The 13,883-nt window shown below is 37.3% G+C and overlaps 1 protein-coding gene across 1 annotated transcript in view; it reads left to right on the plus strand.

The window, feature by feature from the left end:
• Positions 1 to 6,295, plus strand: part of XKR4 (XK related 4) — a 220,379-nt gene extending 214,084 nt beyond the window's left edge. The window contains exon 3 of the mRNA XM_061343036.1: positions 3,052 to 6,295. Within this exon, the coding sequence (XP_061199020.1) occupies positions 3,052 to 3,998 (947 nt within the window). The 3' untranslated portion in view covers positions 3,999 to 6,295. The remainder of the gene's footprint in view (positions 1 to 3,051) is intronic.
• The last annotated feature ends 7,588 nt before the right edge of the window (positions 6,296 to 13,883 follow it).

Raw genomic sequence — 13,883 nt, forward strand, 5'->3', positions numbered from 1 at the left:
TTCTTAAATAGGGATAAAGAGGTTTATATGAGCACATACTGAGTAAATGCATCAGTGTGTTCTGATTAATGAATTATCCATTCAGTGCTACAATAATTCACCTTATCTCTAACCATTCCCAGTCATTTATATAGTGACATTTATTAGCAAGCTGCCAATTGCATCAACTTTACATTATTGTTCTCATTAGGAATTATACTTTCAATAATTCTTTAGTGCTGGGTCTAATCAATAAAGAAAAATGGATGGTGCCTATGAAGCGTTTAGCCTTATCTTAATTCTATATCCCTAACATCATTGCCAATAGCACAAGAGTAGACACAAAATAACTGGCAGTTCTCTCCTTTTATACATTCTCTTGTCTCCTTTTCTCTCTTGTATGCCAATATCCCTGAGTTGTTCTGTAAAAGCAAAGGATGTTTCTCTATTAATGACTATTTAAATAACAGAATTATGTTGCTGTTGTACTTGCTTTTTTCCTGTCCCAGACAATGACTCTGAATTAATTACCATTAGAAGACTGGAAATTCTTATGAATTTTAACATTTTATTTGGAACTTTCTGTGTGCATTAATGAATGATTTTACACCTCCTAATGCAAAACCGATTGTGTCTCTACAAACCTCTGGGGAAGTGTATGAGGTCATTACTGTTAGATTTGAAAAGAAAATATGTGGATTTCTCTCTCACGTTATTCTTTCCTGTGCAGATAATGCTATTTTTGAGCTGTTCTTCAGAGTGGCTCATTTTTATTAAAAGATTCTCTTATCCTTTATCCTATTCATGTACCTTTCCAAACTTTTCATTTCATAAAGGAAATTAACTGTGTTTGTTCAATACTTAAAACATTCCTACAGGAAAATGAGAACTTCCATTTTCAGACATTAGTGTTGTCTCCAGAGATAATGGTCACTGAAAGGCAGCCAAATGTGAAAAGCAAATATACATGTCAGAAATGAAAATAACAATGTATGCCTTGTTTCCTTCCTGCCTTTATTGCTGATAGTTTATTCTCTCCATAAAGGAGCATTCCAGAAGTAATGTTGGTGATCTGGCATCCAGGAGTCTGTGTAGGAAGAAAAACTATGACATTTTATTAAAAGATCTCCCTGGAATTTTAAGTTTGTACTATTTTTCTGCTGATTTTTTATTACTATTTTTATTTTTAAAATAAAGTGGGTTTCAATTCATGGATTTATGGGAGCTCACAACATAATTAGCACCCTGGCACTGACTGAGGGAGAAACACTAGCGAACACAGTCCCTCATGAAAGCAATGAATCCCTCTGTCCTACTTATTGAGCAAAATCTTAGCGTGTTAAGCCAGGCAGATTGCTTAAACCTATTTTATTTCCTTCAACATCAGGTATTATTTCCATAACCTACTTTTTTCTGTTTTAAATAAACTTCTCTTTTTTTTTTTTTTTTGTTAAGTGAATAGCAACATGTATTTAGGCTTAAATTTACCACTCTCTATTAACAATTTATAATATTTATTTATAATATTTAAGTAATCTACCCTTGATAACTGAGTTCTAAAGAAAACTATTGAGCAGGGAGAAAAAATACTGTCTATGCATCAAAACCAGAGGTTGCTGAAATGAATAAACAGCTTTTAACAGCAGACAGAATCAGACGAAAATAAAAAGCATTCTTTATTTCAGTTTGATTTACTTTAATAAGTACTTAAAAGTTAAGGAACTACTTAGAGTAAGCTGGAGCATTGTTATCTTTACATGGTCTGTGAATAATTTCTTAGTCTGGGATGGGGAGACTTCTGAATTCATTCATTAACTGTATATAAGATTTGCTTTGGTAATAAACTAGTTTTAAGTATAAAATGTTTGATATATTTTCCTTCTGCATACAACATATTTATTGTAAAAGTATTTAAGTAATAAATACACTCGAAAGGCTGGGGTTTTGCATTTCAGTTGTATTCCCATTTCTATCCAAAGCAGCTTCATATGAATTGTAAGTAAAGAAAAATTAATCTTCTAGTAAAGAAAAATTATCATTCATTTCTAACGGAATGCTGTGTAAGTGTTAAGCATATGAATAATAATGCTGAACTGTATCACTTCTTAAATGGGAACGGAAGGTATCTTTCTGATAGTGATGGAAGTAAGAGGTTAGTTTAAAAATCACATTCAGTTGCAAAACAACTTTTTTCTTAAGTTTATGTACCAGCAATAATCAAACTCCCTTGAGGAAAAAAGAATAATACACATTCAAAATAAGCATGTAAAGGGTTTTATTTAAAAAAAGTTTTGTGTTTTTTGTGATTTCAAGTGAATATGAATTATTTTCACAAAAATAACATTTGAAAATCTCATGAGAAATAATTTTTTATTGAATTCTTTTTGTAAAAAGTATTTGTCAGGTTTTCCAGAAATACTATAGCTCAGGGCCTTATAACTAGGCAATTTCATGATATATGGGAAATAGAATGGTTATACGAACATAACAGAAGCATCTGTACTCAGAATTTTAACTCAGTAAAAAATACCAACATTTCTAAAATTAATTTTGTTTCCAACTCTAGAAACAAAGTTTTGACATTTTCAACTTATTAAAATTCTGTGTAAATGTGGTGGAAATATCAAAATGGGCAATATTTTTTCTATCAGCAAGAGTAAGACAGTTAATTAGGCTTTTTAAATGACTTGTCCAAATGAATCAGAAAATTCATATTCTTTCTTTAAGACAATAACCACAGTAGATCCTGTTAAATCACACAGCTGGCAGAAACCTTTTCCAACTTGCTCAAAGTTGTGAATTAATTTGTTTAAAACATGAAACTGCAAGGGAAGCATTTCAGAGTGTAGCTCAATAGCCACAAACTCTTGTTTGTGATCATCCAACATTGCAGGGCAATGAAGTCTCAGCAGTAAAGGTCCATTTGTTCATGCTGGCTGAGCTAAAGGAGGAGGAAGAGGTTGTATGATGTCTGTAGTAGAGTACACATTTAAAGCAGCAAGGATCTCACTGGTTTCAACCAAGTGCTGATATACTAATTATGTCTTAACTACATCTCCTGTTTCTTCCTAGGTCTTACTGCTGCAGCATCTCTTGTATCCCTGGCTTGGGCTTTGGCTTCTTACCAAAAGGCCCTCCGTGACTCCCGTGATGACAAGAAACCCATCAGTTATATGGCTGTTATAATACAGTTTTGCTGGCATTTCTTCACAATTGCAGCAAGGGTCATTACTTTTGCTCTGTTTGCTTCGGTTTTCCAGCTGTACTTTGGGATCTTCATTGTGCTGCACTGGTGCATCATGACCTTCTGGATCGTCCACTGCGAGACAGAGTTTTGCATCACTAAATGGGAGGAGATAGTTTTCGACATGGTTGTTGGGATAATCTATATATTCAGCTGGTTCAATGTCAAGGAAGGAAGGACACGCTGTAGGCTTTTCATTTACTATTTTGTGATCCTTTTAGAAAACACCGCCTTGAGTGCTCTCTGGTATCTGTACAAGGCCCCACCAATCTCTGATGCATTTGCCATACCAGCACTGTGTGTAGTGTTCAGCAGCTTTTTAACAGGCATTGTTTTTATGCTAATGTACTATGCCTTCTTTCACCCCAATGGACCAAGGTTTGGGCAGTCACCAAGCTGTGCTTGTGAGGACCCTGCCACTGCCTTCACCCTACCCTCAGAAGTGGCCACAAACACTCTGCGGTCCATCTCCAACAACCGGAGTGTCACGAGTGAGCGGGATCAGAAATTCGCAGAGAGGGATGGGTGTGTGCCTGTGTTTCAGGTGAGACCTACCGCACCTTCCACGCCTTCATCCCGGCCACCAAGGATTGAGGAGTCTGTCATTAAAATCGATCTGTTCAGGAACAGGTACCCAGCGTGGGAGAGACACGTGTTGGACAGGAGCCTGAGGAAGGCAATCTTAGCATTTGAATGTTCCCCTGCTCCTCCACGGCTACAATATAAAGATGATGCCCTTATCCAGGAGCGCTTGGAATATGAAACCACATTGTAAGCAAACAAAAACACAGCTTGAAGAAGCTACGATGTTACAGTCCAAAATAAGGGTTGACTGTAGGGCCGTAGGAATAACTAAACTGCGTACTACAAGTAGAGCAGCAAGCTGTAGTGTTCTTAGTCTGGCTATCATCATGATTATCATTTGATCCACTGTGTGCAGTCTGTCTGCAGGACATTGATACAGCAGCATCACCTGAAAGCCTCAAAAAAACCCAAACCTGACCCACACATACAGATCAGTTACTTCAGCTGGGGAAACTCACCCACAACTCCATGCTGCTGTGAAACTCTGACTGCACAGTACTTATAATCAGCCCGGTAGGAAGGCTCTGACCAGAGCTTTCAACTTTAGTCAGTAGTGCATTTTATTTTAGAAATGAATGATTGACATTTGCATAATCAACAGCAAAAACAAACAAAACCTTTTTCAAAAATAACAGAAGTGTAGCACACAGTGTTGCTGTTATGAAAACTGCTTTCTAGGGAAAAAAACAGGAACGTAGTAGTCTTCAACCCTCCCATAAATCAACCATTCAGGTTAGAATAGATATGCAAATAGTTCTCAATTAAAAAATACATTGTCATATTTGTAAGGCTGTCAATGGAAAGTAAACTAAATTCTGATTAATAGGTCATAAACATTAATACTACCAGAACTATTTGTTTTCTGTGGAATTTCAAAGTCTTTTTAAACACAATTCAAGTTCTTGATGTTATTTCCAACAGAAATCCTATGCAGCTCACTTCTGGTTTTCAGCAGAAATAATGAGCTCTAGCACGTAGTGACGTAAATTAAATGATAATCATGATTCAGTGTTCAATTTGCAAAAAAAAAAACACAAAAGTAATATATATATATGTAAAAGAACAGGGAAGTATAGTTTTCATATTCTAAACTTTTTGGAGGACCCCATTCAGATATATCAGAAGAAGCAACAAACAGATGAACACACTGAAACTTCTCTGTTTCAGGACTGAGAATGCATGATTCAGTGTGTGAATGTATGCAGGGGTGACAAGAGACTGTGACATGCCATACCCTTCTAGTGCCAAACATTGTATAACTGCAAAGTTGCTATTGCCTGAGGGACAGGTAACAAGTGGCACAAGCCCTACCAGAACAAGAAGCAGGAAAGACCAGTCAAGTTCTCAACTTGTAGAGACAGCTCTGATTTTCTCACCCAAGGTGAAAGTGATGTCTTTTAAAGGCTTTCAGCCACCTCTTAGTAAGTATATTCAGTGAAGTATAATCTAAGCAAGTTATGTGGAAGACCTCTTCTGCCTGTTCAAGACTTGTGTCCAGATGTCTAAAAATTAGGTTGAATCTCTTGTATAGAGTGCTTTTGCTGCAAGCTTTTGGGTTTTAAATACCTCCCTAAATCTAGTCAGTGGTATCTTCCTTTATGTTAAAAGTATCCCCGATGGTGCTTTCAAATGCATTAAAGGTGCAAGTCAAAATTTGATAGTATTTTTTTTAAAGCTGGTGCAGAGTGAAAAACTCATTAATTATTTCAGTATTTTTGTAAAGTAAAAATATGATATCAACAGGTTACTTTTTATAAACCTCAAATCTTTTAATACATTTCATTCTCTTTATAGCTTAGATTTTAAGAATTGGTCCATGAATTTTATCAACTGGCTTCTGCAGGTTGATATAAAACTGGTTTTCACACATTATGGGTTTGTTTTGCAGTGTAATGCCATATGAAAGCCTACATGGGTACTTTTAGAATACTCTATACACCGTGGATCCTGCTTCAACTGTAAGTGGCTTGTAAAGACACCAAGTGATTCCATAAGAAACAGTTTGCTATAACTATTTCCATCCGTTTTAGAAGAGCGAAGCAGAACTGAAGAGTTACTGTTGTAAATGGCATTGTCAGGATGGAGAAGACCTGATGATTGGTATTGTAATCTTCACTGTCAGATAGATCCAGTATAGTCACTGCTGTATATGCTGCTGGGTAAATTTCAGTCTTTCCTATAATTAATATTTGTACTACAAAATGGCCGAGGTTACACAGCCTATGTTTCTTTGTATGTGTTCAACTAACCATTTTTAATGTTGACTTTTTTAATTAGTGAAATGTTCAATACCTGTTGTTCTTTGCTCGGGCAAGATCCTCAAAACAAAACATCTGTGAAAGTGCAGGAATCTGCAAGGCAGAGGGAACTTTACACAGATCAGAAAACACCCGTGCTTCAAGGGTTTCTTAGGTATTTTCAAATTAAGCAGTGGCCAGCTGCCTCTATAATAATTTTTTAAATAAAGCAATTCTTTGATAGTCCAGACCTGAAGCTTTGTACAACGTGATTGCCCTTCCCTCCATGGAGATAGAGCTGATCATTCAGAGAAAACCACTCATATTTTGTCAGAAAATACAACACTGCAAGAAGTGCTAAAAAAAAAAGATTTTGGGATCAAGTCCTTTGTCCCACCAAATTCAGCAGAGCCTTCACTCCAGAATCAAATGCTAGCTCACACAAGGAAATTGCTCTTTTCGTTTACAAACAAGGCACATGGTAAATTTTGTAATCCAAGATGCGAGGGTTTCTTTTGGAAATGGTTTGATATGTTTGTTGCAGCTTTTATTTTTTTATTTCCTTTTTAATAATGTTTGTAAAAGTGTTTCTGTCAAGCAAACTACTGCAGGGTCTGAGTGCACAGTGCCGTATGTGGCACTACATATGCGCACTTTGTCTTCAGAATTCAATCCAGCTGTTTGAGGAAAACAGAAGTCATTTTACACTGAGTCAAAATTTGCTCTCCAAGATCTTGCTCTGTTGCATTCATAACGTCAGTGATACTTGCACTGAGAACATTGGCCATTGAAATCCTAACGCTTGGATGACTGCATGGACAGTTTCTCAATTTGCATTGCTGTGAATAGTCACATTAAAAGCTGTAATAGTTTTTTATAGATATTGTCACGATTCAACATAGTCCACGTTGAAATTCCATGATGGCCTTATGGACAGTTAATATGCACTATTCTTTTTACCACAGACAGTTTTAAAATCAATACAGTTCAATAAAAACAGCAATAGCAAAAAAAAAAAACACTTGTAAAAAAATGAAAAAATCAGGTCTTTTAAATTTCATTCCACAATACACAAGAATAAAAGAGTTCATAAGGATATTCTGGTAAGGAAAAGCAATCACATTTATTTGTTAGAAGTAAGAATTTTAAAAGCGTTGTTCTAATGAATCAAAAAAAAATTGCCAGCAGATTTAATGGTAATTTATCTAGTTAAAGACTTGGGCCTAAAATTTTGAGAGTTCTGGATTTGTATGCTACAGAAAAGACAATTTAACTAATATTCACTACTCTAATTAGATAAAGGAGAGGTAATGAATATCCATGTTCATTCAGAAAACATAGAAGAAAATGTAAGATAAACCTTTTGTTTTATTTTAAAACAAGTTATTTGTTCTGTAATAGGATAATTTTAAAAATGTATATGAATTCTTTGAAAATATGTGCAATACTTTCTTTCCTGCATATTTAATAATGAGAAAAATCATTTCCACTTTTGTTTATCTCAATTTAAATATGCTTCTTGTGCTAGAACAATGTTTCTGTGCTTGAGTTATATGGGCTTGATGGCATATAAACAGTATCTTCATTGGCAAATCAACAAATTTTCTATTGATAAATTTCTATAACATTGGAGAAGATTTTCCTTCCAAAATTAAATGCTAGGCCTCAGCTGCCTGATTTTGTAAACTTTTAAGCAAAGGGGGTAAATTAAAATTTTACTGGAACTGCAATTATTAAGATGTGGTGTATAACTATTAAACCCAAATTGATTTAAAGCATATGGTAGTCTAGCTAATGTATCATCATCTCCCCAAAAGAGCCATTCATGAGTGGTACTGAAAGTATGAGTGCTGCTTTATTTGGAAAGAGACTGCCAATCACACAATATATTCATTTACCTTCTATTGCCCATCAAATATTCACAACTAGCCTGTAGTTTTCTTCAGAACTCAAATTAAATGATTTTGAAGTGTTTGTGATTTGATCATACAACTCCTTAATAGCCTTAAAAGTGGTGGCGTACTGAGTTTTAGTTGGCTCTGCCAGCAGTTCAGCTTCCAAAGCCACTGCCCTTTCTCTGCTCTACCCCTGAAGTCATGCAGTCAGGAGTGGCTGAGGTGCTATGATTTACTCTGCACCCCCTGCACTGCCTGCCCAATGCCAAGGAAAAGACTTCAGCAGGTTGCTGGGGTCCTACTGCTGCCTCTCTTTCTCCTGTGCATGCTGGGAAGCAGAGTAAATTGCATTTGTTCATCCATCTAAACAAGCTTATTTAGGTTGAGTCCCTGCAAGAGGTGCATGATAAGAATAATCACAACACGTGTCCATGAATTTACAAGCCCAACACTGTAATTACTGATTCTGTAGCATAACAATGCAGGATGTGGGAAGAATTGTCTAAATACACAATAAGCCATTTAATTTTATTAATTGTAGCAATTAGACTAGCTCTCATGAAGCCCATACTCTGAGCAGAAAGCCAAATGGAGTAAGTAAGTGGCAAACAGCCAATTATATACCAGAGGCACCATATTATGAAATCATCCCTTGATTGTCTATAGAACTATGTCTTTCCATTATGGCATTGAATCCATTCCTCTTTATTCTAATAAAACAGATAAAATGCAAAATGAGAACAGATTCTTTTAAGTCTCTGAATTAAAAAACCTCACAACAGATTTCTGCAGTCCACATAGTGATTATTTTTCTTCTTTTCTTTTTTTTTTTTAAACAAATTCCATCATCATTTTCACTTGGCTGCAAATTACTGAGTGATCTGCTCCTGAGATGATTCCTTAGATCTGGTATGAGCAGATTTCATTACAGGAGAGATGGACGTGACCTTATAAAGCCTTGCACACACAAGATTAGGGAAATAGTGTCACTGATCCACAGATCATTCACAAAGCTTTTTTTATCATGTGAGGGGTCCCCCGAGACCATTTGTTTTACTATAGGGACCTCACTACAGGTCTTTGGTGGGATTTCTTCACAGTTACACTGGTATGAATATGAGAAAATCAGGCTCCTGGCCTTGAGTGAATAACCACATGGGTTCAGACCATGCTAGTGAAAGTTTTCATTTCCTAGCTCCTAACTAAAGTCAGCAGGAGATGTGCTTCATACCAGAGAGCCTGAATATCATCGCTTGGCTCAACCATAAATACATCCTCTAAACTTAGTGCTAACATTTCTTCTTGTTTACTTTTTAGTTCAAACATTTAAGAATATGCACGCCCATTTTGACCAAATTGTCATTTTGTGATCCTTTTAAGGAGATTTTGAAAAATGTCTCTGAAACCAGACATTTCCAGTGATACAAAAAATCAGTTGCTGACCAGTGCATTCATTAAAAGGAACTCATTCTCAACACATAAGCTTGGTTCCTGTACTTATGTTTTTTTTCTGAATGCTTAGCATTTAATTCTTATGCAGAGGATCTTATATACCCATTAGTAAGCCATGTGCCTACTCTGAATCCTGAAGCAAAGAGGAGAGATAAACAAGATGCAGGGAGAAAAGTCCTCTTCAGCACATTCATGGAGTGATTTGCATGGGCTAGAGAGGTAGGAGAAGCTTACTACAGAGTTATTGATCCTGTATACATCAATAGAGATTTACAAGAAGTTGTGAGATAAGTGGCCAACTAATAGATCAAATCTTAACTTCTACATTCAAGGTACTGTAAAATAAAAACAGACAAAAAATTAAAGCAAAAATCTAATTTCTAGGAAAGGTTGGGATAAACTTCAAAATGTATCAGATTTGTCAATATAACCAGATGCCACATTCATAGAAAGGAAAATATGACTGCTATGGATACATGCATTTTTTATATCTGTAGATTCCAACCTCTTATTTCAGGTATCTCTGGAAGAAATGATGCTGGATCTTCCTTCTGGCCATGCTGTAGCCCTAGGCATTCTAGCAGCTTTTCTGCACAAGATGTGTTTTCTGTAGGAAAGTCCACATTCTTTCAAAAAGCATAGGGCTTGGGGTTTTCCTTGCCCTGAACTAAACCTCACAAAAGCATTTTAGTGCGAAAGAGGTGTGTTCACTCAGCCACCTTGTGTGTAAAAGGTACCACAAAACATAATTTCACAGATAAGCGATTTCCTCGAGGTAAATAAGCTGCTGGTTGAATGTCTCGAAGAGCTTTCAGAGAGGTAATACAGTGCTAAAGCAAGACATAGGCTCTGTGTGGGTCCTACGAGTCCACTCAGGGGAAGGCCTGCTCATAGTCCAGCACTCCCTTTCCCCACTTCATGTATCAAAAAACCCCAGCGATAGGAATACCATGTGCATGGGCTGGACAAAAGCCACGACACACAGGGACCAGATACCTCACATGCTGCAGTTCACATGTGGAGGTCAGTGCAGGTACACCAGGGGCCTCAGCTTGTCCTGTGATCCTCCAAAATGTGCTAACCAGGAGCTCCTGAACATTTTGTGCTAGGTGTTCAAGCGCTGAAAAATTGGCTCCTGAACACGATCTTCACAGCACAGAGTAGCTTATCTCCTATGTCCTACCTAAGCCTGCCAGAATCCCCTGAGCAGTTATTCTGCCCATCACAGCTGAACGAATTGGTCCTCTCAGGTGCTATGAGGTAGACCTTTACACAGAAATACTCATGACTGCTTTTCCAGCGGTAAATTTGTGATAAGCAAAGGGGAGAGCCAGGCTCAGTTCTCTCTTCAGCTAGCAGTAATTCATCTCTCTAGCTGCTGTCTCTCAGGGGAAGGTTATAGGGCTGCACACTACTGAGGAGAAGGGCATACTCCCTCCCTCTTATTCTGAGGCTGTTCTTCCTCTTTATGGAAAATCTAAAGGTTATTCTGTGCAATGTAAATATGCTTCTAGTAATTTGATGCATTCGGTCCCCTTAGTATTGAGGACCAAAGTTGCTGCACACATCCAGTGCCATTGCCTGCATCCAGCCCAAGTAATGTCTACAGTAAACACCTGGGGCAGATGGAAAATCACTCTGCTCACCTTCCAACCTGACCAAAAGCTATATGAACATGGTTAGCACTGTGACAAATTCTGAATCTCTATACACTGCCTTGAATCAGGTCTATTAATGCACTGTGTGCTATTCTGGCCACGTTCACCTGGATTCTCACTGAAGCTCAGGCAGACTTTGTGCACCAGAGCTACACTGTGTAGCTTATCCATTGTTCCTTGAGCCTTTGATGCACCTCCCTTAAAACCCCAGTTCTTATGACAAACAAAGATCAGTTTGGGCTGAGTAAAGAGCAAAAAGACTATGCTGGCTTACAAAAAGGCTGAAGCATGTGGAGCAAACATGGTTTCTCTGGATGGTACATTTGAGATGCAGTTGTGTACAAATTGACGAGGTTATGGTGAATGCAAGAAGCAAGTTCAATGCCCACAGTTTGGAGCATGCTACAAAAAATACTCTTTGTGAAAGTGGGTTTTTTTCTCATAATAAAAATGGCAGGACCATATCCCATACTTGGGAATAAATTTACAGTATCAAATGCATTTTTATATATATACATATACATGTGTCTGTGTGCATATACATATGACAGTGAGCCCTGAGATTCTATTAAGATTTGATCTTACAGTTCATTTACATTCTAAGCCTAGAAAAAAAGTATCAGGAGCATCATCATGAAGGGTAATCAAGAGCTGACTGCCCAAAGGAAAGAATAATATTGCAAAACACATTCCAGTCATTACTGGAGACAGCTTTGCTGTGTATTATGCCAGCACTTGAATAAAAAGTTGTGGAGGAAATATGTCTAATGCTATATTTCATCATCCTAAGCATTGGTAAAAGAATAGAGGGGGGAGAAGATTTGTACAAAATAAATAAGGATTTATCACAGTTGATCAGAGAAAAAAAAAAAAGGCAAATGGCAAAAGGATCAATTAAACCTTTGTTTCATATAGTGTTGGTTGTATTTGTTTCACTATCAGTTACCAATGTCAGTACTTTATGAAGGAAATAACCTGCAATGATTAGGTTGGTTTACTTGAATTTCAACTGAAAAACACTGAAGAGTGTTTGTTATCCCGCACATAAGCAGTTGCCTGATACATGCTCTCAGAAGGAAAGATTTGCTATTTCATGGATAATGCACTGAAGATAAATTTCTAATGCGTGTATTTGAAAACAATACCGCTGTCAATTTAAATGCACCATGCATACACAGTAACTTTCTGAAATTTTAATTACTGTTCTATTTTCAGTATGTGTTCTGCGTTATTATCTGTGTGTCCCACACTCGTTTTTAGACAACATTTGATAAGGATTGATTTTACATTTCATGAAGCCGAGTTAAAAATCACTAACCAGTGAAGGCATTTGCTGCATTGAAGTTCTGAGTTCCTGATCTGAGTTCCTGATCTGAGTGACCATTCAGCAGTAAAGATAGTGTTTGAAAAACTACAGTAACTTTTCAACAGTGTCAGAGTTATGAACAGATAGGTCTAAAATTGTCACAGAGACTGGGTCAGTAGCTGCAGAAGGAAAGTTCAAAAGTAGTCACTAATGACTACACTAATGACTCCTGATGTTGTTCCCTGTATTTCCATTTTGGGACACACATAACCTTCCTGCTGGCCAGTGTCCACAAGTGCTATGATTAGTCCCAGCTCCATCACTGCAGGCATTTGCCCTTGCTGAAAGGGAAGACAAAGTGGGCATCTTGTTTCCAGCTCCAGTTCCCTCTGGGTTATCGAGCTGGCCCACAGGAGATGTTTCACTGAGAACACTTCAGCTATCGGTGAGATTGTGGTACCGATTTGGGCAGGACTTAGCCTTTAAACAGCACTATATGGACAATGAAAAATCTTCCTTTGTCATCAGAGAGGGCAGCTGCCACTATTTATAGTCACAAAGTGCCAGCATATTGTCATGTACTTGTGGCTGCTATTGATTCCTCCTTTTTTATTTTATTGGAACAGCTTGGAACTTGTCAAACTTTGCTTAGGTTGATTTGCAGCTAATTAATTCAACAGACATTTTTAATCTTGTAAATTTGTGAATTGTAATACACTAATCAAGCTCCTATGAGCAAACATTAATCAGTTAGGGGGGAAAAACAGAAAGCTGTTGTTAGCGGTGTTCAGCATGGTGCCCACAGTGGAAAGAGTGATTGAGAAGAAATGCAACATTAGCAAATTCATCCTAGCTGAGCTTTCATCATTCATGTTATGAATCATTCATGCATTTGATTTGTTTTGTACGTACAAGGAGTTGTATTTAAAAGAGGATTGTTGGGATTGAGACAGCTCTCATTATCATCAGTGGGGAACTGGCCACATTTCCTTCTGGTCATCTATATCAACAAAGAGTTGTTCTACCCAGCAGCAGTACAATTTAATTTCTGAGATTACTGTGCTGGTTGTGGAAGAGTGTATCCTGGAGAAATGACTGTAACAAAACACATTTAGCAATAGCACTAATGGTGTTGGGTGGTAGACTGGAGAAAATCTTTTATTCATTGGTTTTGACACACAGGTGGATTATAGCTACTTTGACACATTAAGCAGAAGGAAAAACACATAATGTTGCCTGTACCAAAGCAAAGCATTTAAGTCCTTTTATAAGCAGGAAGGATGTAGGTTAGTACACTTACAGTTTATAACGATCAGTAGGAATGAGTGAGTGGTTTAATATTTAACCTAACTCTGGTACTCGGAGGAACACAGTTTCAGCAACATAGGACTTGGCAAGAGCTTACAGCTTGGTTGTACCCCCTCCTGGTACAGAGTTTTGAAGCAGGGTGCTGTCAGAGCCCCCTCTGGTCTGTCTGCAGAGGGTACATGTGTATGTACCTCAATGAATAATTTGTACACATTTTAT

The sequence above is a fragment of the Neopsephotus bourkii genome, unplaced genomic scaffold (assembly GCF_033783945.1).
Source record: "Neopsephotus bourkii isolate Nb327-2 ecotype Australia unplaced genomic scaffold, CSIRO-AGI_Nbou_v1 NB_1820, whole genome shotgun sequence".
NCBI classification, from domain to species: domain Eukaryota; kingdom Metazoa; phylum Chordata; class Aves; order Psittaciformes; family Psittacidae; genus Neopsephotus; species Neopsephotus bourkii.